The sequence below is a fragment of the Micromesistius poutassou genome (genome assembly GCF_964030765.1).
Source record: "Micromesistius poutassou genome assembly, chromosome: 2".
Taxonomy (NCBI): domain Eukaryota; kingdom Metazoa; phylum Chordata; class Actinopteri; order Gadiformes; family Gadidae; genus Micromesistius; species Micromesistius poutassou.
Genome location: NC_140272.1, coordinates 18,728,552 through 18,756,032, shown reverse-complemented (window position 1 = coordinate 18,756,032; position 27,481 = coordinate 18,728,552). Strand labels below are relative to the sequence as shown.

General features: G+C 49.5%; 2 protein-coding genes across 2 annotated transcripts in view; one reads left to right on the top strand and one right to left on the bottom strand.

Annotated features, from left to right (window-relative positions):
* Nucleotides 1-6,923, top strand: part of ncoa3 (nuclear receptor coactivator 3) — a gene marked incomplete at its 3' end in the record, with an annotated part of 34,201 nt that extends 27,278 nt beyond the window's left edge. The window contains exons 18-22 of the mRNA XM_084463457.1: nt 429-665; nt 3,366-3,599; nt 4,276-4,415; nt 5,646-5,810; nt 6,717-6,923. Of these exons, the coding sequence (XP_084319583.1) occupies nt 429-665; nt 3,366-3,599; nt 4,276-4,415; nt 5,646-5,810; nt 6,717-6,923 (983 nt within the window). The remainder of the gene's footprint in view (nt 1-428; nt 666-3,365; nt 3,600-4,275; nt 4,416-5,645; nt 5,811-6,716) is intronic.
* Nucleotides 6,924-15,252: 8,329 nt separating this feature from the next.
* LOC311339293 (transcription initiation factor TFIID subunit 4-like) lies at nt 15,253-26,651 on the bottom strand. The gene is given in 16 exon segments (XM_084464675.1): nt 15,253-16,403; nt 17,264-17,386; nt 17,527-17,583; nt 18,203-18,328; nt 18,919-19,049; nt 19,864-20,033; nt 20,609-20,727; nt 20,729-20,773; nt 20,776-20,940; nt 21,392-21,616; nt 22,101-22,190; nt 22,395-22,517; nt 22,707-22,796; nt 24,268-24,390; nt 24,942-25,069; nt 25,431-26,651. Coding segments are annotated over 16 exon segments (2,550 nt in total). The 5' UTR covers nt 26,092-26,651; the 3' UTR covers nt 15,253-16,229.
* Between the last annotated feature and the right edge of the window lie 830 nt (nt 26,652-27,481).

Here is a 27,481-nt window from a genome sequence, read left to right as displayed (position 1 = left end):
CCTCCAACCCCACCCCCCTCCCCCTCTCCTCATCCTCCACCCCCACCCCCCCTCCCCACTCCCCCTCTCCTCATCCTCCAACCCCACCCCCCCTCCCCCTCTCCTCATCCTCCACCCCCACCCCCCTCCCCACTCCCCACTCCCCCCTCTCCTCATCCTCCCCCTCCCCCTCTCCTCATCCTCCACCCCCACCCTCCCCCTCTCCTCCTCCTCCCCACTCCCCCTCTCCTCATCCTCCCCCTCCCCACTCCTCCTCTCCTCATCCTCATCCTCCACCCCCCTCCCCACTCCCCCTCTCCTCATCCTCATCCTCCACCCCCACCCCCCCTCTCTCTCTTCCCCCCTCCCCACTCCCCCCCGCCCCTCCCCTCTCTCTCTTCCTCCTCCTCCTCCTCCGCCCCCCCCCCCCTCCCCTCCCTCCCCCCCAGGCGCGCCCCAGGCCAGCGGTACGGGCACCCTGCAGATCTACCTGATCGACGTCAACGACAACGCCCCCGTGCTGATGCCCCGCGAGGGCCAGGTGTGCGAGCGCGCGCGGCCCGCCTCCCGGGTCAACATCACGGCCTCGGACGCCGACGGAGACCCCAACGTGGGGCCCTTCGTCTTCGAGCTGCCCTCCTTCCCCGCCAGCGTCCGGCGCAACTGGACCGTGTCGCGGCTCAACGGTGAGGAGACGGCGGGGGGGGGGGGGGGGCGTTGTGGTTCCGTCCAGGTGTCTGTCTTTTCCGTACTGGTGTCTCTATACTGGTGTATGTGTCTTTCCGTACTGGTGTCTCTATACTGGTGTTTCTGTCTTTCCGTACTGGTGTCTCTCAGGGATGGGGTCAGAATATTCGATTATTCGATTATTCGTTCCCGAGGGTCAAAGTCGATTTTTTACATTTGGACCGTTATCATTTTTTTCCCCATTCAAATAAACAAGAATTAACGGACAGAACTAATGTTGGTTCTGTAGCACTATTAGTTTTTTTTATTATTATTAATCATGTAGAGAAAAACGATGTACACGATACACAAGCATAAATATTAATATATGCAACACAAACACTGATCACTGTTAAAGTTAGTTTTTTTGCGTTTAAGATATTAAGTGATTTCTTGCCGATGATCCATGGCTGCCTTTGTGAATGTCGGCACACATCGAATAATCGATTATTCGTTCATAACCACCCACTGATTATTCGACCATGAAAATTTGAGTTATTCACATCCCTAGTGTCTCTATACTGGTGTATGTGTCTTTCCGTACTGGTGTCTTTATACTGGTGTATCTGTCTTTCCGTACTGCTGTCTCTATACTGGTGTATGTGTCTTTCCGTACTGCTGTCTCTATACTGGTGTATGTGTCTTTCCGTACTGGTGTCTTTTATACTGGTGTATGTGTCTTTCCGTACTGGTGTCTCTATACTGGTGTATGTGTCTTTCCGTACTGGTGTTCCCATACATACATAAATGTTATGAATTCAATGGGGTTTACATTTCCATATAAAAAATGTAAGGCTTTTAGAATCCAAAACGTTATGGCAGTGTTTTGCTTCCATATGTAATAATCGTTGTGTGTGTGTGTGTGTGTGTGTGTGAGTGAGTGTGTGTATAACAGTCCATGCAGGTTATTTCACGCTTATGTTCAGCCAGGTACATAAGGAGAAGCCAGGACTACACAGGGAAATTACAGCAGAGAGAGCAGAGGGAATGGACAGAGAACATTAACTATTTTATAGCAACAAAAAAAAAGAGATGCCACCTTCACACCATTTTTAAAGATGACAATAGTGTAATGGCAATCATTAGCACTGATCTGTTTTTATGATGACTAGCATGGCCGTGTTATGTGCCATGATATGTGTAATTGCCCATTTTGCATGCCTATTTGTTTGGCTTCTGAGTGCACGGCTTTGCTCTAATGGATGCAAAATCACCCCGCCTTCACTTTAAGTGACTTTAAATTAACTAGCTAGAGTTTGTCAAGCTTTCAAGGAGCAGGGAGTTTTTTTCTCAATACGCCTTCCGGCGCTCGCGACGTGATGTGAGAAGGTTACCGTCCTGGGTGGTGACGTATGATCTGTCACTTGTGACAAATGAGCCCCATTCATCTCTCTGTCCCCGCGTGTCACCGATCTGTCACACACGCCGCCCAGATGGATGCATCAAAGCAGTTGTCTTGAGGACAAATCTGATCGCAGCCCCCCCCTCCACGTCTCCTGTCTTCTGCTCCTGTTCTCGTCTCTCTCGCCTCCTCTGAGTCTCTCCTCTTCGTCTTCCGTAGTCAGCTCCCCCCGCCACCCCACCCCACCCCCCCCTCTTCGTCTCCTCACCTCGGCCCCCCTCCTACCTGTCTCCACTCCCCCTCTCCCCACCTCCTCGTCTCTCCTCCTCCTTCTCTCTCTCCTCCTACTCGTCTCCTCTCCTCCTTGTCTCTCCTCCCCCTCCTCGTCTCCTTCTCGTCCCTCCTCCTCCTCTTCTCCCCTCCTCCCCGTCCTACCTTCTTGTCTCTCCCCCTCGTCTCTCCTCATCTGACCTCTCCTTATCTGACCTCCTTGTCTCTCCTCCTCGTCTCATCTGCTCTTCTCCCCTCCTCCGTCTCTCTCCTCCTCATCTCCTCTCCTCCTCATCTCTCCTCCTCCTCTCCCCTCCTCCTCTCCCCTCCTCCTTGTCCTCCCCCCCTGTCTCCCCTCCTCCTCGTCTCTCCCCCTCCTTCTCTCTCCTCCTCCTACTCGTCTCCTCCCCCCCCGTCTCCCCTCCTCCTCCCTCCTCCTCCCCTCCCCTCCTCCCCTCCCCTCCTCCTCCCTCGTCTCCCCCCCCCCCCCCCCCTCGTCTCCCCTCCTCGTCTCCCCTCCTCCTCGTCTCCTCTCCTCCTCCCCTCGTCTCCTCCTCGTCTCCTCCTCGAGACGAGCCCCCCCCCCGCCCGCCTCAGCAGTGATTGGGTGTCTTGTCTCGGGTTCGGTGTCAGAGCTGTTTTCATTCGCTGATGCCTTTTGTCACACGTGCACGCCGACCGGCCCGCCACGCCGCGGTAATTACAGGGTGTGATCGCATCCACCGGAGGCTCCATGGTTCATTTTCTACTGCTTCTTTTTGTCCCCCCCCCCCCCCCCCCCCCCCCACTCTACCTCACGGTCCCTCCCCGATCCTCGCTGCTTCCTCCTCTCTCACTTCACTCGTCTTCACCCCCCCCCACACCACACCTCTCCTACCACCCACCCACCACCACCACCCCCCTCGCCTACACCTCTCCTACCACCCACCCACCACCACCACCCCCTCACCTACACCTCTCCGACCACCCACCACCACCACCCCCCTCTCCTACCACCACCCCCCTCTCCTACCACCACCCCCGCCCCTCTCCCACTCTCCATCTCCAGGCGACTACGCCCAGCTGAGGCTGAAGATCCCCTACCTGGAGTCCGGGTTCTACGACATCCCCGTGTTCGTGTCCGACTCCGGGAACCCGCCGCTCTCCAACCGCTCGGTGATCCGCATCAAGGTGTGTCCGTGCGACGAGAACGGAGACTGCAGCGCCACGGGGGCAGTGGCGGCGGCCGGCCTGGGCACCGGCGCCATCATCGCCATCCTGATCTGCATCATCATCCTCCTCAGTGAGTATGGCACCGCCCCCAACCCCCCCCCCCCACCCATCCCCCGACCGCCCCCCCTGCGGGCGCGGGGACCGCTAAGCGCAGCGACGGCGTGGTGACGGGCGTGGTGATGATGCTTCACGCCCGTGTTATTTATAGGAACTGATGACGCCCGTCTCTCTCTGATGGGTGCCGTTTCGCGCCGGCACGCATTCCATGTGTTTGTTTTTCGCTGCCACTCTTGTAAGTGGCTTTGTATAAAATTACTGCTAGAGTGTGCTGAACTGGGCTGGATGTTACCTACATGTAGCGAAATGAGATGTTAATGTACATAATGATAACAACTGCCACAAGCTAATTTCATATTATGGGATATATTTGCTTGACCCTTAAGCAGCTAAAGTTTATAAATGGGATACGGCTCCATCTTAAAACAATTGCACGGTCTGTCGACTTTTCCACTCGAGTGGTTAAAGAGACACTATTCTAATGAATTAGTTTTTTTTTTTATTTACGAAAGAAAGACAGAAATAAAATTCCCATAAAATAAAAAAATAAAAAAGTGCTTGTTTATACCCCGTACAAACAGGATTGATGGTAAATGAATGGTATCTCCTTCACGTGATGCCGGCGCGCGCCTGCCGTGACGAACGCTAACGTCTAACCGCCCTGCGTGTGTGTGTGTTGTTGTCCCCAGCCATGGTGCTGATCTTCGTCATGTGGATGAAGAGGAGGGAGAAGGAGCGCCAGGCCAAGCCCTTGCTCATCGACCCCGAGGACGACGTTCGAGACAACATCCTGAAGTACGACGAGGAGGGAGGCGGCGAGGAGGACCAGGTAACGGAGGCTCTCACGTCGGCCCCCACCCTCGTCCTAGATGCTTGGGCAACGTGTCCCTTTGTTTCCAGACGTTCCCTGCCGCGTCGCGTCTAGGACTAGCCGCGTCGTTTGCGAAAACATGAAAGCAAGCGTGTTTTTTCTCTCAGTGTTTCAATAAGCATATGGATGCCCTCAACCTCGGAGATCATGTAATCAAAACATACTATGTGTTGCCTCCTCCAGAAACCCAGAGGCTATGTTTTTGTTTTGTATTAACACTCAGGGTTAAACAATCCTCATCCATATTTAGATCAATATACTGCATCTTCCAGCGTAGCACCGTGTGTGGTATGCTGGTCTATGACATGATGATCATCAAGGTTACGAGATATGGAACGCAGTTTTATTCAGCTATATCTCAGCCTTGGCCTTGCCCTGAAGGCTTTCCCTCACTATGCACATCCGCGCAACGCTATGAGTTTCTTCACACAAAACGAATAATACAGACAAACACTAGTAAGGCAGTAACTTCATAGTGGGGAAATATACAGTATATATATTTTAAATTCAACACAAAAGCACTCTCCCTTTAACACTTCCTCTCTGTCTGGATCATGTGCAAACATCATTAATTTCACTACCGCTTTTTCTGAAAACAAGTGCTTTACGCAGCAGAAAATTGGTCTGCATGCACAATTTAGGTTTCCAGTAATCAATGGAACATTGATTCACAGCAAATGAAAAACTGGCTGAAGCTGGTGGTGCAGTTTCCCATGACCTGCACTTGTTCATCCAAATGATGCACAATACAAGAATTCAATATATTACCTGAGGAAAATACGGTAATGAGGTGGCTGATGATGAAAATGTTGGCCAGGACAATGAAGAAGATGAAGATGATAATGATACTGTTATTGTAAACACATTTCTGGTTATTCTTGTCTTTTTTTCCCTCTTTAAACATGTTGTATATTGCGGTTTTGAATGAAAAGTGCATTATAAATAAAGTTGGATTGGATGACCGACAAAGACGATAACAACCACGCTGTTGACAATCAAGACAGCGTCAACGATAACGACGACCGATGACGTTAACGATGAGGGATAACGACGAAAGGCAAACCGACCGCTTACAACGACGGTTCACGACGGGAAAGGGAAACAGGACGACATGTCAGCCAATCACACACAGAACCAAACCAATCCGAGCTCTGTCTCCGTCCCCCCCCCCCCCGCTCCTCTCTGCAGGACTACGACCTGAGCCAGCTGCAGCAGCCCGAGTCTCTGGAGCACATCATCAACAAGCCGGCGGGGGTGCGCCGGGTGGACGAGAGACCCGTGATCGCAGAGTCCCAGTACCCCGTCCGGCCCAGCCTGCCTCACCCCGGGGACATCGGGGACTTCATCATCGACGTACGTACGCTCTCTCCCCCACCCTCCCCCTCCCCCCCCCCGCTCCCCCGCTCCCCCGCTCCCCCCCCCCCCTCCCCGCTCAACCGAGGGAGACGGGGGGGGCCGATCAGGGACACCCAGAGGGGGAGCGTCGGGGCTTTGTGTTTTCTATTACCGCCGTGGCTGTAGTGTTCCCCGTTCAAACCAAAAGTGTTGTCACAACATATCGGCTTCCACACAGCCCACAGCCCACCGCTAGCCCCGGCGGCGGCGGCGTTTACGCCAGCTCTACCCTGCGCCCCGCGTTTCAAAAGTGAAGGCGATACACCATATGGTCTCTTTTGGAGATGCTCTTATCCAGAGGGACTTACAGTGACAGGGCATTAAGGAGCAGATCGGGGGGGGGATACGTAAAGGTGGGCTGGGGACACGGGGGTGGGGGGGGGGGGGAGGGGTAGGAACCTTCTGGCTAGGAGTCAACACCCCAGCCGCTAGCTGCGGTAATTACATTTTCTGTCTCTGTCTCCTCCATCTCTCTCTCTCTCTCTCCCCCCTCTCTCTCTCTCTCTCTCTGTCCACGACCCTATCTTTCCTTCTATCCCTTTCTTTCCACTCCCATCTGCTCTTACCTCTCTCCCCTCTCTCCTCCTCCCTTCCCGTCCTCCCTCCCGCTCCCTCCCTCTCCCCCAACTCTCCTCCTCCCTTCCCGTCCTCCCTCTCTCCCTCTCTTACCTCTCTTTCCTCTCTCCTCCTCCCTTCATACCCGTCCTCCCTCTCCCTCCCTCTTTTTCCTCTCTCCTCCTTCCTTCCCATCCTCTCTTCCCCCTATCCCTCCCCCTCCTCCCCCTCCTCCCCCTCCTCTCCTCCTCCTCCTCCCCTCCCCCCCTCCTCCCCCTCCTCCCCCTCCCCTCCCCCCCCCCACTGCAGGGTCTGCGGGCGGCGGACAACGACCCCACGGCGCCGCCCTACGACTCCCTGCTGGTGTTTGACTACGAGGGCAGCGGCTCCACGGCGGGCTCCGTCAGCTCCCTCAACTCCTCCAGCTCCGGGGACCAGGACTACGACTACCTCAACGACTGGGGCCCGCGCTTCAAGAAGCTGGCCGACCTCTACGGCGGAGGGGACGAGAACTGAGGTAGAGGAGGAGGAGGAGGAGGAGGAGGAGGAGGGGACGTGGGGGGCACGGGGGGGGGGGGGAAGGAGGAGGAGGTTGTGCTGACGGTGGTGGTGGTGGTGGTGGTGGTGGTGGTGGTGGTGGTGGAGGTTTGGGAGTGGCAGAGTTTGTTTTTCGTTAGGAAGTGCCCCCTTGAACCCCACAGGCGGTGTGGGAGGTAAGGCAGCCCCCGTCGTCGTCGTCCCCCCGCTCCCCCGCTCCCCCGCTCCCCCCCCCTCCCTCCCTCCCTCCCTCCCTCCCTCCCCCAAGACCCCCGGCATGGACTCCATGGTGGACCTGTGACTACTATTGGACGCTGTACAACACGCTGGGTCGGGTTCCACACAGCAACTGAACCCTTGACGGCGAGCAACTCGACTGTATTACGACTTCTCTTTTTTTTTTTTTTACAGTGGAGAAGGGGGGATGTGTTGTGTGAGGTTATTTTTCCTATTTTCTTTTCATTGCCGTGCCGGTCCCCGAGTTCTCTGAAGATGGTCGAGAAACGCTCCACTCTAGTGATTGTGTGAATAGTTTTCTGAAACAAATCATCAAAGTCATTTTTTTTAATTTTTTTTTCTGCTTTCGTCCTTACACTGAAGTCTCGTCTCTGCACCGGGGGGGGAAACGGGAAACGAGACGCAGACTCTCAACTCGGCCTCAACTCGGTCCACTCGAACCCTTTTTCCTTAGAACAGAAGCACTGTCGTTTTATAAAGTGCCTTTTGTGGTGTGTTTTTGTATCAGACTCTGCTATCTCAGGGTCGGTTGCCTTCGTTGCAGTCTCTTGCAGCACGCTCCCTCACCACCCCTCACCTAACCCCCCCCCACCCCCGCCCCCCCTACACCCCCGCCCCCCCCCTACTCAGCCCTGTTCCTGGACCCTCCTCTCTGCCCTTTGCAGCAGCCGATGAACAACCCCAGCAGCTAAGAAGAGAAGGTCTCATCAAGGGCATGGCTGGAGGAGGACATGGAGGTGGTGGTGGTGGTGGTGGTGGTGGTGGTGGTGGTGGTGGTGGTGATAGCAGCGATGAATTCAGCTCCCAGACCAAAAGATAAAAAAATAAAAAATGAAGACAGGAGCCTTGAGATACTGCTTGAAACGATCCATTGGACCTTTCGCTCATAAAGAGCCGAGACTCCCCCTCCCGTCGCAAGCATCAAAAATGAAACGGTCGGTTTGGCTCCCAACACAAACGGCGAAACCGCGTGGGCGAATCATGTCATCATGTGGAGGGGGGAGGAGGAGGGGGGAGAGGGTTGGGGGGGGAGAGGGAGAACGGAGTGCGTCTGCCCTCGCTTTGTGGACTCAAAACGTTAGTGAGCCGTTATGTTGAGATGCTTGCCTGCCGTATATGGTTTTGTGTTGCTTTCTCCACAGTGTAAGGCTTATATAGGCATGAACAGAGTAGTGAGATGACGTAGGACTACAAGGGACTCGGGAACGACCTCCGAAACGCAGGCATTCGGAGTAGTCGTTTAGTTTTTTTGATGGATTTCTCTTGCCTTGAACATTCCCATTTTTTTATAGATTGAAAAAAATATATAAAGAATTAAAAAGGTGCATGTTATTTTTTTTTTCATTTTTCGTTTTTGTGTTTGTTTTTTTTTCTTCCCCCCCCCCCAAAAAAATGTTTTACTTGACGCACTTATTACTATGTGGTGAGAATGTTGAATTAGTAAGCGGAAACTATATGAATATACTCTGTATAAAGACACTGAGAAAAGAACTACTACTGTAAAATACCTATTTTTGAAGTATTAATTCCATTAAACGTTGCTGCTCTCTTCTCTTCACGACGGGCCGACAGGTCGTTGGTTCCTTCCCGGCCCGTTCATTTTCAAAACGTCGGTTTTCTGTTTTTTGTTTTTTTTCGTTTACCGTTTTTGAGTGTTTCCATTTTGTTGAAGAAGTATGCCGTTGCCTTTTATCTTTTATTTATTTTCTTTTTTCTTTTTTTAACGTTGCACAATTCTTTTCTAGGAATTTCAAGTCTAGCTTTTTTTTTGTACTTTTATTCTTTTTCTGTATAAAACGCAGCCGTCCCTCTCTGGCCGCGCTGTCTCGGACCAACGCACTGGCGCCTTGGTTTGCGCCGGGGGGGGGGACAGGTTGCTGAAGGGTTTAATAGCCATGCCTGCTAATAGTTGTTCAATTACTAAGTGTATCAATATTCTTTTCCTCATTCATCTAAATACTGGAAATGTGCTTTAAAAAAAAATAAAAAGGAGAACTGTTTTGAAATTTGAAAATGGACCACTTCATCCTGCTGTATTCTGATTCACCTTGGTGATGTTATTTCTGAAGTGGGATCTGTTGTTATATTATAATATATATATAATATAATATATATAATAGATGAAAAAGAATCAAATATTTGCTTTCTTCAAGGTGAGGACTCCTGGTGTGCATGCAGGGATGGATTCCTTAGTGGAGTTGTTATTCCCCGCAACTCAATGAAACGCGTAAACTGCCCTCAAGAAAATGTATCCAGATCTTAATCAATCTCAACACTCAAATCCGTGTTCATCTCATTGTTACACACAATACGGTTCAAGTGCGCGTCTGGCGTCCTGTGAATATACACAGACCAGACAGAGTTGGCAGAATAGTTCAAGGTAGGCAAGGCAACAATCTGTGTGTGTGTTTACATGTACTGTATGTGCGTGCGTGTGTGTGTGTATGTGCCCGTGTGTGTGTGTGTGCGTGTTCCTGTTAGTGTGAGCGCTGCCCATGTGTCGGTCCCATGTCTCCCTCTGTGTGTGCACGTGGTCGTACAGGGGCCAGGAACGAGGGGGCCCTCAGACGTAGATCTCTCCCAGTCTCTCCCACGTCGTGTCGCGTTTCTTCTGCTTCGGCGCGGTCGGCCAGAGGTGCGGCGCCGGAGGTCAGGAAGGATTTCTCTGTCGGTTCCTTTGATTTCAATTAGTCGGCGACGGTGCCCAAATTTTTTTTCCTTTTCGCCAAAAAGGGCCCTGTGGGGATTTAGAGGGGTTTAATCCCCCCCCCCACTCCCCCCCTCCACCCGCGTGTCTATCAATTAACCACACCATTAATCCCTACAGCGTAATCCCATTACACACAGCTCCTTTAATGAGACACCCAGAGAGATGGAGAGGGAGGAGGAGGAGGTGGTGGAGGATGAGGAGCAGGGGATGCAGGTATATTGGCCATGTAGAGGGTGTGTGTGTGTGTGTGTGGAGGTGGGGGGGGGGGAGTCGATTGGAGGAAGGATGGGGGGGGCAGAGGAATATTTAAACTCAGCAGAGAAAGGCAATGCATAACATTTAGATAGTAAGGGCTAGAATAAAGAAGAGTAAATAAGGAGGGAGGGAGATGAAGTGATGTGTCAGGGTGTAGTGCACACCCGGGCGGCGGGAGAGAGGACGGGGAAGGGAGAGATAGCGAGAGTGAGAGAGCAAGAGAGAGATTTTGGAGGCGGCGGCAGGGGGGGGGGGCAATCAACTGTGCGTACTGGGCTGGCTAATGAGAGGAGCAGCGAGTGCTAATCTCTACAGGGACACCCCCGGTAATGAGAATGCCCAATACTGTAAGCTGACCTTCAGTATAATAATGAAGGCCTCCTCGGCACGGGGGGAAGAAAAGATAAAATCATGAAGCCAGCGTTAATAAGGAGTGTGGCGCCGGGCGCTCCCGAGTTATAATGAAGGCGGTAAAGAGCCCCAGTCGCAGCCGGCCGGGATGACGAGATTAGGTCCAGGAAGCGGCCTTTGATGGGCTCAGTCGAGAAGAAAATGGCCTCCCTGTGGCAGAGAGAGAGAGAGCGAGAGAGAGAGACAGGGGAGAGAGAGAGAGAGAGAGGGGGAGAGGGATGAGAAGGAATTGGAGTTGCCCACTTTATAAACAGTGTGCGTAAGACCCCCGGCAGGAGAGCTTTGCTTCTTGTGGCGCAGCCAATGCCCGGGCGGTGTACTCTAAATAAAGTACTTCTGGCATCCGCCGTGTCAGGTGGGAGACATCCAATCTGTGCATTACCCGGGCCACCGTATTATTGCCCTGTTGCCGGGGCCGCGCGTAATCATCTGTTTGCAATTACTGGTTGAATTGGCCTTTCTGCTACTCATGCAAGTAGGGTCTGCCCAGGAACAAGCACTTTGCTGAACACCTCCAGAGCTGAAACTGCACTGCAGGCTGGGGGTGGTGGTGGGTGGGTGGTGGTGGTGGTGGTGGTGGTGGTGGTGGTAAATTCCTGATGTTTAAATGCCAGGGTCAAAAATGAGATCACAGAGGGGAAAAATCAATCGGATGGAGAGAGGGAAAGCGTGTGAGAGCCGATCCTTTTAGCTGCGCTGTGACGTGGCTGGGCATTTCCACTTGAAGTGTAAGTGAAGCCACTATTTCATCTCGAATTCGAAAACAATGAGATTTTTAAAGATGCGTCTTGGGCTGAGAGCTCTGACACTCTTTAAGTGTCTGGGAAGCAAAAAACTATTTTGGTCGCAATCAACCCATGCCTGGACAGAGCTCTACACACACCTTGGTGCCGGTGGGCCTTGGTCGTGACTTGGAAGTGTATACTAACTTAAGGCCCTCAACACCATTTAAACAACGGCACCTTGTGCTCGGAGGAGAGTGGAACATTCACATGATGGTGGAGACTGGCAAAAACATAGCACTCTACTTCTGTTTTCTATAAGATTAACCAAGTTTAAAACCCCCAAAAAAGTTTTTGGGCTCACTGCCCCGATAAGCTGAATTCGCAGTTCTGCGTAGCTTCCGTTTGTGTAATTCCAGGGTCTTGGAACGTTGCAGAGCTGCCTGCCTTCTCTCCTAACTCCACGTCCACAGCATAGGCCTACTTAATGGGGTGGTTTAGTGTTTCCGAGGCCAAAGTACATGAACCACCGAGCAAATCCAGAGACGGAATCGCGCGACCGAGGCTCTGTTGGAAAAAGCACAATATGAGCAAGATGCAGAATCTTTCCGGTGCACTGCTGAAAAGAGATTGATTGATGTATCGCAACCCACTGTAAGCTGAGTTTGTTTTTCGCCCGGAATTTTATTCACCGGGTCCAGCCGTCGAAAACTAAACGAAACGAAAGCGATGTCTCGATGTGCTCCATCTCTGCAGGAAGTACACTAAGTATTGATTTAATCTTTGGAAACCCCCCCAGGGTCAAAAGTAAGAGAACCTGGATAACTATGGAACCCATAGTTAGTTTCCAATCGACCCTACCCAACTGTATTCATGTACTACAAGCCGCTGGCTGCTGTTCAGTCTCTTTATCACCGCTATCTACTTTGTGGGCTTACTGACATGTTGTCTACCCGGTCAAGCCAGCAGGTGACGTTATAGCTCGATCATTGCTCTAATCAAGGAACTGTAATCCCCTCCAACAGATAGGGGAACTTGGCAGGGTGGGAAACGCTCCTCACCGCCAACCCCACTCATGTTTCCTTTCCGCTGTAACCAGACCCGCGCCAAATCTCAATTCCACCACTGCAAGCGTCTCCTCAGGAAGGAAATCTGGCGATTAACATGAATAATTGATCTATTGATGGAGGTGGGGGTAATTAGTATAAATAAATCATTTGCGTACAGCACACGGTTCGGACCGGTGTTCGTCGTGGTGCATGTGTAATGTTGTAATTCCTTGCCATGTGTGGACGCGGCTGTATATACGCACCACCAGCATAAATTCCTTCCTGATGCCTCGATGCGTTTCATTTGCATATCATGGTATTTCATGGTGTTTGTCTATCAAAGAGATTCATGAAACTGCCTCATGCATTATTTATTTGTTTTGTTGCTGAACCATATTCAAGATAATGGTTCATCGGGGCGAGGAAAAGGGAATTATAGATTTTAAAGTCTGCAATAAAATAAATATATCCCCGGTCAAGTCCAATTTCAAGTTTCTGTCAATTTTGATGCGCCTGTCTCTCACATTCACACACAAACACTCTCATTTGTATACAATGTGTATGTATAGGCCTTTGTGTGTGTGTGTGTGTGTGTGTGTGTGTGTGTCACGTTCCGGATGTGACTTTGTAAATTGCAGTTTTTGTTTTCCTAGGGTCTGGCCGGCTGGTAACGAGCTTTTCCCCCCCGTTTGGGCCCGACCTGCCCCGCCCCGCGGTGTCACTCTGCGTTCGCTTCCCTGTCCCCAGGCCTGAATCAGCACCATTAAAAAGGTCAACAGGCTATTAACCCCGGCGTCAATACTTCTCCGGGTTCAGACGCGCCGGTGAACTCGCGCTAGCGACGCCTAACCGTCTTATTATAGCACCCGCAGGTCCGACACACATTGGCCCCGCGTCGGCCGCCCTGTGACCGAGGAGACCTCCTCCCTCCAGTCAGCATTAAGAAGGGGCCGGGGCGGGGAGAGCGCAGTGAATGGAGTCGTGTTTCTCTTCAGGAGTTGCAAAACAAATGGATTGTTGCTGCTGCCTGTTCCATTTCTTTCCTTTTTTTTACATCCTCCCTGTGCGCTGGGCGATTATCCGGGGGGGGGGGGGGGTTACTGGAAATGGATACTGTTTTATTGAGGATAAAAGCGGTCATAGGCCACTAAATTTGTGCATCCTAATGGGTGATAAAGCGCACTGAGTGAATCAAAGTGTGCCATATATCAGTTCATTCAAATTCAGCTCTTATGTTGCAGCAAGCAGGAGAGTTTTATTCATAAGCTCGGCGATTCATCAACAATATGCAAGGAGGCATGGAGGAAGATAAAATGAACCGACTGACTTTTAAATGTTGTTTGTCCCCCAGCGTGATTCTGGATAGGATTAAAAGCACGTTCCACAGAATCTACTATTTTACTTATCTTGAATCGGCCTATGCCTACTGGAGAACCGTTGGAGATCACCTTCTGAGAGCGCTAAATAGGGAGGAAATTAGCCTACAACTTCAACACATCCATCACAACAGAACAACAGATCAACAGAACCAAAGTGGTTCTGTTGATCAAATCCCAATTTAGAAAAATCAAGCAAATGCAAACAAACACCAATACAATCAAATACTGTGTGCGTGTGTTGCATGAATGCATGTATCTGTGTGCGTGGCATGCATGTGTTTGCGTTGCATGCATGCATGTAGCCTATATGCATGCACGCACAGCTACACTTTTGTTCTCAAGTAATTCCCTACACAGGGGAACAAAAAAAAAGCCGAAGATAAAGAACCGAACGGTCGTCTCGGAGCGGCCTGTTGTTTTTGCTCACTGTTTGGCAGGCCGACTTTGTTTACCCCTGCAGCCTCAGGTGCGCCACGTCACATGATGTCGCTATGGCAACCGCACCATCCTCTGCTTTTCAAGTTGTGGCTTGTGTAAAGCCTCACCGCTAAACGAGCCGTGATGTTGAGGAGCAGGAACAGGATGGATCACCGGGGGGGAAATATTGAATCCGACCCAAAACTGAGTCGATGGCTTCCCTCGTTCACCGTAACCAATCTCTATGATCTCGAGTGGCGACCACGGCGTGTGTGTATAGTACCACCTACAGGCTGGATATGGTATGTCACGTCACAGCTGCTGAGCTGACCCAAGGACACTATCATCATTTGGTTTTGTTCATGTAGTAGTAGCAGCAGGCGGTGTTGTGGCAGCAGTGGACACCACACGTGTGGCCCTCGTGGACTATTTTGTCGACTCGCCCCACAGTCTTCCACTTTAATAAAAACACAGCGACGTTAAATTGCGCCCCAGTGGAAATCTAATTCTGCTTTGTGAGGAGTACCAGCAGCTGAGCCCTACCGATAAGTGTCCCACATATTGTTCCTTGGTCATTTACAAAAGCAGATAAAAGCTGCTTAAAACAGCTTAACGTCAGGCTGCCATCCCGAAGGTGGGATGGCCTAATTAGTCCTCCCAAACAATTGTGTGTTGTTGTTTGTTGTTTTGCGGCGTGTGGGACATGCCAGCTGTTGCCACGGCCGTATACAATCTGGAATACGGAGGTGAAAGTTTGGCCCACGACACCACGAAGAACAATGCAGAGGATAATATGGAAATTGTTAAGGTGGCAAGTGTGTATAATATGGACAGGATGATATTGTGTGTTGTTTTTTTTGAGTTGCGTGTGCTGCTTGTTGAGTCGCCTGTTCAGTGTGTACAGGACACGCCAACGTGTGTGTTACTTGTTAGTTTTAGCCTACCTATACGAAAAGCTAGAGGGGACCTTTGGTGATTCGACTCTAAAATCGGACTATCAAACGCGAGCAGGCGGATATTACGGTGAAGCGGTGCTGCACTCTAGTGGGGGGATGTGGAGAAGCATGCATACCACTGTAAGATCATTGGAAAATCAACATTTATTTAAATCTATCAATACATGGGAAATTTAGTTGTTGTTTTTTTTTACTAATAATGCATACGTTCTCAAATTAATACAACATTTTATGTTTTCGTTAACAGTTACAGATTATAAGAAACTATAATCAATTATAGGCTACTCGTAGGCCTACATATTAAAACGGTGTCTGTTAAAAGCACACAAAAAATATTTGCACAGAAATAAATCTTTAAGTTTGTGAAATTGAAAACGGACAAAGAGTGCATATTTATGGATTGCTAGAAAAAATGTTCTATTTCAGGTAGATTAAGTTTTGGTAGAGCAGTAAAGATTTAGAAAAGAGATTTAGTAGAGATCTAAAAAAAATACCATAATGTAGTAAAATTACAAAAACATCTCCCTCCTAATACAAATATAAACATGCTACTGTGAGATATATTTAATTTAAGGGACACAACAGACGTGTCACGAAAATAAACCAAAATAATAAATAAATGAACACAAATAATTTAAGCTTGCGTTTACTACATATACCCAACACACCAATCAAGGTAGTGGAGATTGCAGACAAACATTGTGTCAACAAACGCTCTTTCCGTTGACAAGATTAGGGATTGTTGTATGGCTTAATTATTTAGTTAAAAGGCAACTCAGTAGATTACACAGTTTGGAGTTCAGCCAATTAAAAGTTAATTTAAAAAAAAGTAGTGGGTGTTTAATAAAAAATTAAAAACCCTAAAATCTCTAGATGAATTTCTTTAAAATATTTTTTTACATATAAACAACGGTGAAGCGTAGTGTACTATCGCCCATTACAGTGTGTATGTGTACAGTAGGTCATTGTACCGTAGAAAAAAAAAAAGGCAGAATAAAAAAAACTGTAGCCGAGTTTTCACAGATTGGTGCTCCTCCAGCTGCTACGGTGGCAATCGGTCTCCACACACACACACGCACACACACACGCACGCACACACACACGCGCACGCGCACGCACGCACACACACACACACCTGGCAGCGGCCGTCTACTTGAGGTAGCCCTTGTAGAGGAACTGAGAGCGCGCGGTGGACCTCTCCGTCTCCAGGCAGAACAGCAGGTCCTTGAGGTTGATGCGTGTGATGCGCTGCCGCGTGGGCCTGCTGGACCCCGACGACCCCGCCGCACCAGCACACAGCGACGACCCCCCCGATCCAGAGCCCTGGTGGGGGACGTGAGACGGGGAAGGCAGAATGACGGCAGGGAACGTGTGTGTGTGTGTATGTGTGTGTGCATGAGGGAGAGATTTGCCACCTCAATTCGATCCATTTTGCCTTTGTAATACAGATAATCTTGTGCTGAACTTGTGTTGGTTCCCTGACCCATTTTTGTGTGCATCTCTCCAATAAAAGACGATTCGATGCGTATCTCGATGCATGGGGTACGATACGATTCAGGAACGATCAATTTTTTAAATGGAACGATTCGATTCAGTTCGATTCAGAAGGATTTCGATTCGATTCGATGTGGCACGGCTCAATTCGAGAGGGTATGATGCAATGGATTTCTTGTTGAAAGTACACAATCATTTCACAAAATGAATTAACTTGTAAATGCGGCATTTCCTTCAAAAAGATTTATCAAAGACTAGAGAAGAAGTGTATTTGTTAGGGGTGTGCATCTCTCCAATAAAAGACGATTCGATGCGTATCTCGACACATGGGGTTACGATACGATTCAGGAACGATCAATTTCTAAAATGGAACGATTCGATTCAGTTCGATTCAGAAGGATTTCGCATCTTTTAAATCAAAATCGATTTTTCCGATTCAAATCGGTTTTTGTTACACCTGAAGCTGTGTGTAAAGGACATGACGTTGTCTTCAGGTAGGTACCGCGATCCACAGCGACAGTGACAAAACATGAGCATCACGGCGCCATGTCAATCTCAGCTGGCCGTAGGAGTCACGCTCCACCGCGCAACCGACAACGGTCGCGACCGCGACGCTGGGAAATGGACATTAAACAGTCGAGGCTCACGAAGAAGAGCACTTTGGCGTCGGCCGTCGTCGGCGGTGTTACCTCTGACGCCCCCGCGGAGGCCGACGCGTCCAGGAGCTTCCGCTTCTTCCTGGGGCCGATGGCCGCCAGGGCGGTGAGGTTGGCTTCTTTCTGTCGCATCACGGCCAGCTCCTGCTGCTGCATCTGGAGGACACACCGGCCCCCCGGGGGCAAGCAGAGAAGAAGAAGAAAGAGCTTTAAAAAAAAAAAACTCAAAAACTCATGGAGAACACAAGAGAGCGACGTGGAGCCGGACCGGCGCCGGACCAGCGCTCTGGGCCTACCTCCTTGGCCTTCTGCTTGAGGCGCAGCTGCTCCGGGTCCTCCTGCCGGGCGCGAGACTGCAGGGCAGGGGAACACACGCGGTCACTGTGTGGCTCAGAGTTCACCGGATGACAGGTTTACATTTAGCAGTCGCTTTTGTACAATAAGCGACTGTACAATAAGTACATTTGTCATAAGAAGTGAAACATTATATATCGCCATCTGTACAGTAAAGATGTTCATAGAACCAAGTGCATGTACTGACAATCGCCAGGCTGACCCCATTCCCCGTGTACGGCAGTGATGGCTAGCTACTGCAGATGCTACACAACACAACAACTACAACAACTAAGACAGGTGACATCATACAAGCCATTTACACCCACATCAGGTGGGTTCACATTGGATACTCTTTCCACTCGAATACCGACAAGGTGTTATATTTCTCTACTAACTACTAGGTATGAAAAGATGTGATTAATTCGGTGTCAATGCAATACGTGCCTGCAACACTATTCTTAATATTCCCAGCTGTCGTTTGCACATCTGTGATGAGTTTCCCCAGAAATATAGACAATTCAATTAGACAACTCTATGCATAGATTTATGGAATTTGTACCCCCCACCCCCCCCCCTTACCCAGTGGATAAGTGGTTGTGTTTCTTGCTTGCGAAGAAGAGGTGGTGGTGAGGTTACCTTAGCTGCCTTGAGAAGGATCTGTCTCTCCTGCCCCTCCTTTCTCTGTTTCTCCAGCTGGTCAAGCTGCTCAAAGAAGCGCAACTGGGCACGTGCGTCACTGCTGCCCTCGTAGCTGTTCTCCTCCTGAACCACAGAGGACCACTTTCATTTACTTTCATTTTTCCTACTTTCATTTAAAAAAAAAAAAAAGGTTATACAACTCGTAAACCAAATCAAAAGATCCGTGAAGTACTAGGAGTATTGTACTGTCTGTTTGTGTGTCTGGGAACTTATCATTTGTTTTATTTATTTTATTCCCCTTTGTTCCTCAATGTTCTAGTCCATTGTGCTGTGTGTTTGTCCTCCGTGCTTTAGTCCATGTGTTGTTTCTGCCCTTCCATCTAAAGGACCACAGTGGAAACAAGCCTTTGGGCTTTATTGTGTTTTTTTTTTATCCTTTTGAACACTTTTTGTTAATTGTTGTTCAATAAAGTTTTCATTCATTCATTCATTCACACGCCATCCGGTGGTGAATATATAGCGCCATCAGAAACCATAAGAAAAATCTGTTGATGGAACACAATTTGTATCAAAGATGGTCATATGGAGTTTTACACAATATCAACAAATCGGATGCGTATTTATAACCAGATTGGTGTCAATCCTGCAAACCGATGTTCTGGTACTGTCTGGTCTTTTGACATTACTTTTAGTTTTAAAATTAGGGAACCAACCTTGAAGCCAAAGTTCTTGTGTTGTGCCACCTGAGTAACCTTTTCCAGAAGGTTTTGGAGACGCTGCTGAGTGGCGTGAGATACATACGTCACCACGTCAACGCCCAGCTCGCTCACACCAAACTTCTTCCCTGAAACAAAGACACCACGAGCCTAAAATAGAGCGGTTGAAGGTTTATGATGAGCTGGAACCTGGAAGGTGCCATTTAAAACATAGTTGAATCCTAGCTCATTGCGTCCCCTCTCTCTACACTTACGTTCCCCGCTTCTGATAATGGACATCATCCATCCACTAGCCTGTAATTGTGATTCGTTAATGGAAAGAGAAAATAAGGTTCACAAGTAAGACTATCATCTAGGGTAGGTAATTAATTTTTTGACTTTTTTGTAATATTTATAGGAATCTGCTTAAACCTATCCCGACAGCAATCAATAAATCAAATGCTCCGACAAAATAAGAAATAAACCCAGTAAATCTGGCTGTGGCAGGCCTCTAATAAGCCGGTCCAATCTTTTCATTCTGTCCCGAGAAAATGATTGGATGGCTCACCTGTCTGTCCTCCAACCCACCCGGCTACCTGCCCGTTCACTCATTGTGCGTGACCTCATCGAGTCGTCCACAAGGCTAGATCGACCAATTTGCTCAAGCCAGCAAGCAAGTCACGTGTATGTGGGGAGAGGCTTTGGAGTGAGGCCAGTGAAGTCAGAGGGGGGATTTTATTGGGTAGAATTCTATCAAAATCAAGCTTACGCTGGCTGTTTTTCTCCAAAGTTAAGTATAGGATCGTAAAAGTGTGAAGAATAAATTTGAGAAGTGATAAAACAAGAAATGTGACTATTACTGTGTGTGTGTGTGTGTGTGTGTGTGTGTGTGTGTGTGTGTGTGTGTGTGTGTGTGTGTGTGTGTGTGTGTGTGTGTGTGTGTGTGTGTGTGTGGAGACTGACCTATCTCCACCATCCTCCTCTGCAGCATGGCTGTAGAGAGGAGGGCCTCGTCCTTACAGGAGCGCGTCACTGCCCCCACCAGCTCAGAGTTGGTTGCTAGGATACGTGCGCTCTCCTCCGTCAGGTTGACCCCTGCCATGGAGGCCACGTCGTTGATGTCATCTTCGTCCCTGGACACAAACACATGGTCAACCTAGGTCAAGCATTTACTACAACTACCCCCCCCCCCACCACGATTGCTTGATCATGGATCTGTAAGCGCGTTACCAATCCACACCGTTTAGACTGACCACTGCATTAGTAAAATCCTCTTCTGAAAGCTTTGTCTACTTGTGCAAATCAGTATCTCTTGGGTAGAATATCTCCATTACAAACAGGAAACAAGGTTGAACTCTGCCCCTTCGGGATTTGGCTTTCCAGCCCACACTCTGAACTGTCTCCCCTAAGAAGTTCTTCTATAACATAGAAGGATTGCTGGATCCGAGAATCCCCTTACCCTTAACCCTAACTAGCCTTTAGCCCAGCTAGACGTTCGCACCGCTAGCGATGATCACAACCCTCAACACAACTCCATTGAGAATGGAGAGTTAGGACTGTATCAACGCAGTTATCATCTCTGGAAGAGCGCTGAAAAAAAAAAAAATTTACATTCCAAGGAATAAAATGGGATCATGGTCAAACTTCACTTTTTGGCAGAAACGTTTTGAAAGGCTACATCGGACATTTCTAGTGCTTTTGTGCTTACTTGAAAGTCCCCCCAGCCTCTTTCAGCTTGTTCTTCTGTGCTAGAGACACAGCGGCTGAAGGAGCAGGTTTAAACACAGGCAGGACGGCCGTCCTCCCGGGAGGACCTACAGGGCGAAACGAGAGAGATATCTGCATCACACCGGACACACGGACCCGGACACATCACTGGCAGGGGAGGATGTAGGTGGACTGACCGGAGGTCAGCTGCCTGAGCTGCTGGGGTCCCGCGACGATGTGCGCGGGGCTCTGGTTCCTGGGCGCCACGATAGGCGAGGTTGCCATGCTCACCGGCGGTCGCATCCCCAGCGCTTGCGGCTGAGGTTGGAGGAGCTTTAACAGGTTGAAAGAGTAAAATGATATGATTATTTGACAGCTTCTCTCTACCAACATCACCCACGGTGTTAAAGGTGCAACGTGGCCAACTGTCGATTCAGTCCCGCCCACAATATAGACGGCAGCGTATTACCTGAAAGTTTGTTCACCCTTTTTTTTTTTTTTTTTAGGAAACAAGGAAATGCACAGTCCCTCCCAAAAGGTCTTTGGGCCATTCTCCCTCCCTCCCCCAGACACATGCCCTCACTGAATGTAGCATAAAGCTACACATTTTTCTCCTTCAAGTGATCCAGTTAGAGCCGGCATTACATTTTCAGTGTACCTTTGACGTGATTGACAAGAGGTGAGAACACGTTTTTCTAGGCTAGCGCTACTTCTTCCGGTTTTTACAGACCTCAGAATACTAATAACAGGGTTTGGTTCGGGGGCACTCCAGAACTACAGATACCATTTGGTTTGCGGGTCCGGGTCTGCTGATGTCCGGCTGGACCTGGGGCCTGGTGGCTACCGCCGCGGTGAGACGAGGGGCAGGGCTTCTCAGGACCACCGTGGCCGGGGAGGGGGTCTGTTTGGCAGGCGGTGGGGTGGAGGCAGTGCGCTGGGGGGCGACGTGACTCTGCTGGGCGAACAACGCTGCGTTTGGGGTGAGCTGCCTCAGAGCTGGGAGGCTTCTCTGGAAGAAAACCGAGGTGGATGAGCGGACCGGTACATCAAAGTGGTTTATTGCCATTTTTGCAGAAAAATCGCGCTGGGTCATTCTGTACATTTCATTTTTTTTTTTTTTTACGACGTGCCAGGCAAAGAATGCGTAGGAAGTGTAATAAAGCTGTCCGTGCCTGGCAAGAAGTGCAACAATAAAATATACATAATAAATAGTTACATAATAAATTATAAATATAATTTAAAAAAAATGTAATTAAATAAAACACTATTGACAGTTCAAAACGAATATAAACATGGTAACAACTGTCCAAAGCAGTTATGTAATACAATGAGGGATATAAACATTGAGTATCATCAGTGTTTGTGCGCATACACTTCTGTGGACGGCTCTAAAGACCCTTTTCTCATCACCTCATAGGCCCTAGAATGATGACACATCTTGGGTGTGTTCTAAAAGCGTTACGGCACACCAGTGATTACGGAGCGATGCGTACCTTGAGGAAAGGCACAAGGTAAGGCTGCGGTGAGGAGTTGAGTTCGCTGTACAGTTTGCTGGTGAAGTCCTCGGCCTCCAGCTTGCCCTCCTAGGTTCAGCAGAGGACCGGCAGTGTGGTGGCGTTAGAGGAACATACAACGACTAGCAGCCCTCGAGGCTGATGTTTGGAAAAAGTGCTTAAAGCTATAGCTCATGTACGTATGTAACATCATCTGGTGAGGTTGTCAGTGCAGTGAAATGGTCTTGGGACAAATTCAAAATGTGCTGGCTGTAGAATGGCGAACTCTCTCACCAGAAGCTCCTTGACCAGTTCTTTGACGTTGTCTGCCGTCTGTGCCGACTGCTTGCCCGTCGATGCCAGCTTGATCAGCGTGGACAGGAAGTTCTTGCATTTCTTCACATTCTCCATTGTTTCCTTGACGTTTAAGTACAGAATAAGTTAGGAAGAGAGCAACAAATCGAACACATAGTATCTAGTGGAACGCTGCCCGGTGTGTGGGGCCATTGGGTGTGGTTGTCCAGTTATAGCAGACCAAGGACAGTTTTGGTTTGTGCAGAGGGCCTGCTCCTACCTGACCCAAGGCCCTGGCTCTGGTCTACTCACGTTGCTGATGGGCCCTGAGGCGACTGCGGCCCCTGTGGTCTGAGGACTCGTGTTGGGGGCTGAGCCAGTGAGCACAGGTCCACAGGAGCTCTGGGGTTGAGGACACACACCGTTGAAGAGAGGGTGTTATCTTAGATGTTGGTGTCTCAGTGTTCCTGAGCACTGATAGCATAATCGTGGCAGGCCGAGAACGTACACTGTGTGTATTTCCTCAGTCAAATCAGTCAAAACTAGTTCAGTAGCCAAGATGTAAATGTGGACTTCAGGATACACTGACATATCTTAATTTATGTTATTTCAACGTGAACGCTCACATTGGTGTTTATATACTTGATCACGTCACTGAAGACGTGGACAAATATCAGATTTAACATTGCCATATTATATTCTACATTGTAATCACTTACCCAGCTGCCATTATTGATCAATGGTGTTCCTTTACTGAAAACCACATACACATACTGCATTGTCCTGTCCACCTATTGTGATATATACAGAGCTAATGGCCTTACACTAACGTACACCTGGCACTATACAGGGTTCCAGGGCCACTGACCAGAAGGTGACCTTCATTCCATGCTCAGTCCTTGGTTACCAGACCGATCCCATAACAATGTTCTTGTTTTGACCGTGTCGCCCACTGTGTGTATAGCTGTACAGAACCATTCCTCTCTGGGATCCTACAGTATGACTGACTGACCCTGACACTGAACCAGGTTTAGTAGTCACACACACACACACACACACACACAGGGTGTGTGTGTGTGTGTGTGTGTGTGTGTGTGTGTGTGTGTGTGTGTGTGTGTGTGTGTGTGTGTGTGTGTGTGTGTGTGTGTGTGTGTGTGTGTGTGTGTGTGTGCGTGCGTGCGTGCGTGCGTGTTCTTAGCTTCATCAGCTATGGATTTGATCACAGTAATTAATTGACAAACATCTCGACAGCAATCAACGAATCCAACTCTATAAAAAAACAATTACAGTATATATCTGGTATCCCTGGCTGTCGCAGCAGGCCTGTAAAAGCCTGTCCAATCATTTACTTTCGCCCAAATTAAATGATTAGACGGCCTACCTGTCTGTCGGCCTACCTATTGGCCCTGTGCCCATGCAGTAATTGGACATGAGCAGTCTACCACAACGCTATGCTGCTGACCGAGTCCTAAAGCTAGCGAGCTTGCGGGTTCGCAATACGGTTGGCAGTGATAATGATGCCCTGCGCTCTCTTGCGGACTCGTCCTCCAGCGATAGTCTGGCCGTGCGTACTGGGAAAGCGGCCTGAAGGGAAGATCAGGATTTATTCGGTTGGATGCTTTCAAAAAACCCCAAGCTTTAAAAGTATCATGTTTCTACTCTGGTAATCCGTAGGAAATCAAAGCCGGTTTCTGAATAACAGATTTAGCCGAGGGATACGTTAGAGATGGTAAACTAGATAAAGACGAGCCCGAGATTGAGCGGGGAGGGAGGGAGGGAATGCGGACGGCTGCAGGGAACGGTTGTTGCAGAATAGGAGTGTGAAAAAACAAGTACAATCATAAGCTATATGAAAGACCAGGAGCCGATGTACCTGGAGAACCAGGGGTCTGTGGAGAGTAGCAGTAGTTGGAGAGATGGTTGGGGCACCAGGGGACGCCTGTCGAACCATGCTTCCGGGGCCCATGGGCCTGCTGCTCATGGGGATCCCAGGGGCCTGAGGGGTACAGAGCATGTGAGTGTGTGACCCGGTGGGAGGGGACCATAGAGCAGAGCACTCTTACAATTCACATGAAAACAGCAGCCATTTTTTTCTTATCTATTCCTTACATTTTATTTTATTTCATTGAATTAGCATGCATTGTGTTCATTGTAACGTTTTTTTTTTTTTTTTTTCCAGGGAAGCTGGTTGAAAACCATTACAAAGTTGGATGACTAACAAGCTCAAGTGAGCTAAATTCTAATTTGATTGGCCCGGGGGCATGTTGTGTTCTGATTGGTCAGCTGGGACCCCACTTCCTGCTCTGCTCTATCAGAGAACCGAAAACAACAGGTCGACAAGGGCCAAGAAAGCAGGAGCAGGGTATGCGTGATGTGAATACAAACGTGACTTTCTGACATGCCCCAGCGATTAAAGTCCCAGAATGCTCTCATTAAAAACGGAGAAAAGAGAAAATCGGGTAGATTTTAATTTTATCCACTGCCAGTGAAGCCCTCCAAGGCAACACTTTCATAAGGGAAGGTGGCCCCACTACCAGCCCATCATACCTGAGCAAGGGGCATGGCTGTCGGGGTGGCGGGACGAGGGGCCGCGGCGGCCTGGGCTTGCATCTGGGCCAGCGCCTGTTGGTGGATCATCAGCAGCTGCCCACTCTCACTGCGCACCAGCACCATCCCTACAGGAACCCCCCCGGAGACACCAGACTTTAGAGTTCAGGCTCAAGAAAGGCAACAGCTGCTGGCAAGCGTTTTAGTCAAAATTAAAAGAGTTGTAGGAGAACAATGTACAGAGTGGGGCTACTGGAAAAAATAATGAACGATTTGGACTTGATATTTTTATTTAGGCTACTATTGCTTTGTTATTTACGCATAAGAGCGATTTGTTTACCGATTAGTATTTCGGGTCCAATTGGGTGACATTCCACCAAATAAATGGAAAGGTACTAAATAAATAAACAAACGTCAGAGTGACCCCAACCCCCCCCCCCCCCCAAACCAACAGAGACGAAGTGAAGGTGCTGTTCTCCATTCACATACCAGGGGGCAGCTGGAAGTTCTGTACGTTAGGCTGTCCCGCAGGGGTCTGCGGGAGCCTTGGCGCCAACAGCTGTTGCGTCGGCGCTCGCATCCCGCCTGGACTCGGCGCTAAAGCCACCGGACTCGCGTTCCTGGGACCAGTGACGCTGCCGGGCGACAGACCCTGTTGCGGTGCCGTCTGTATGATCGCTTTGGGCGGCTCAGCCCTGATGATGTGGGAGCCCGCGCCGAGCGACACGGCCGCGGCAGGTGCTGGCTGACCATTGTTCACGAGTGGAGTCTGTGCGCTCACACTTGTATGCGCGCTCGGAGCGATCTGACCCGCCGCGTTGGCCACCAAGGTGGGTCCCGCTGTGTTGTTTGTTCCGTTCAAAGTTACATCCATGGTTGTGTCCGACGGTCCCGTGTTTTGCATATGCGTCTTCACCGCTGTCACCGTAGGTCCCCTCACCTGGCCCGCAGGCTGAGTTGAGGCAGCAACATTCTGTGAGTTGGTGAAATGAGTCTGGATGACACTGTTGGACGAAGGGGCTGCTCTGATCGCGTTCCCCTTTGACAAAACGGATCCGCTGGTGATCGCTGTCACAGCAATCGTGCTACTACTGCTAGTGCTGTCACTTGTGCCGACGGGGGCAGCGCTTCCTGAAGTCTGAGCGTTCATGGTTTGTCTTTCATTAAAAGTGTGTATTGTGAATGGGCTTTGGGTTTGGGAGTTTCAGGTCACACGGGGGCTTGAGTCGGTCATGCTCCGTGATTGAAGATTTGCGTATGATTCATCATCCGTAACTGACCCACAGCACCTCCCCGGTAAACAAGAGACCACAAGCACTTCAACTTGTTTAGGAATAGATACAGCTACACCTATGAATGTGATGGGAGGGGGTGGTGGGGGGGAACTTTAATACACATTACACGGTCCTGGGTGCGTTTCTGGTGCTTGCTTTCGTGTAGCCTACACTTTGCAAGACAAAAGCAAAACAACAGCGTACCTGCTTTAGCAACGTCTTGACCAAGTGCCAGCTGGACATTAGCTCCCGCTTACCCCCTTGTCCCGGTCGGACCTCAACTTTATGCTTAACGGGAGACTTTTATCTGAGACAGGAGTTCCTGTGAGGCGACCGCGACGACTTTGACTCTGACGATCTCACAAAATGACAAGCGACCACTGAGACACTTTCGTCTGCATTCAAGAAAGAAATCGTATCCAGTGGGTCGGAGCGTACCGCCATCTTCACACTCGTACGAGCTTGTGGGGAAAAGTGGGGTAGTTACCGTGGTGTTGCGCCTGCGCACTGGGAATAAAACGTCACCGCACAGAAGCCGGGAAGGGCGGTGATTGGTTCCCGTCGTGTTTTAAAGGGCGGTGCAAATGGCTTCAGCTGTCATTCTATTACACGAATCATACGGATCAACATCGAGCTGCATGCATCAGAGGGGGAACAGTTCACACGAAATTACACCTTGCCGGTGGTCTTTTTTTGACCCGCGTGATGGCGTTTCCATTGCGCCGTTGTGTTAGGATATGTTTGGCTTAGGAAAACATTTAACTGCAATTGACACAACAGGATAATTGTGTCGTTTATCAACCGAGATGCCCTGGGCAAGATGGCTGCATCGTTTGCCCGGAATGTCTAGCTGCTGACGTTACTTTACAAATGCATGTGAGGGCGCTATAGAGTAAACAATGTAATACTCTGTGTAGACTATTAGGCAGTGTTTCAGTGTATACAATAATACAGGACAGGAGTTAGGGTAATTTGGTTCCAAGTGTCTCAGAAACAACTACTATTGAAATATGCATGTCCATATGAGGATAATGGATTCATATGTAGGCTATGGCTACGCAATATGGGTGTGTTTATTGCAGTCCAACAATCACATACGGCAACATAACTCTTTTGATTGACACTTGACTCATGCTATGTTAAACGGTGTCTTCGGTCACAAAGAAACCCATCCAATCATATTTTCCTTTTGGTCCAAATGAACGCGTCCCCTCCCTTATCTCCTGTGCACACATTAGGCCAAAGTGAGGAGGACAGACACTCAAC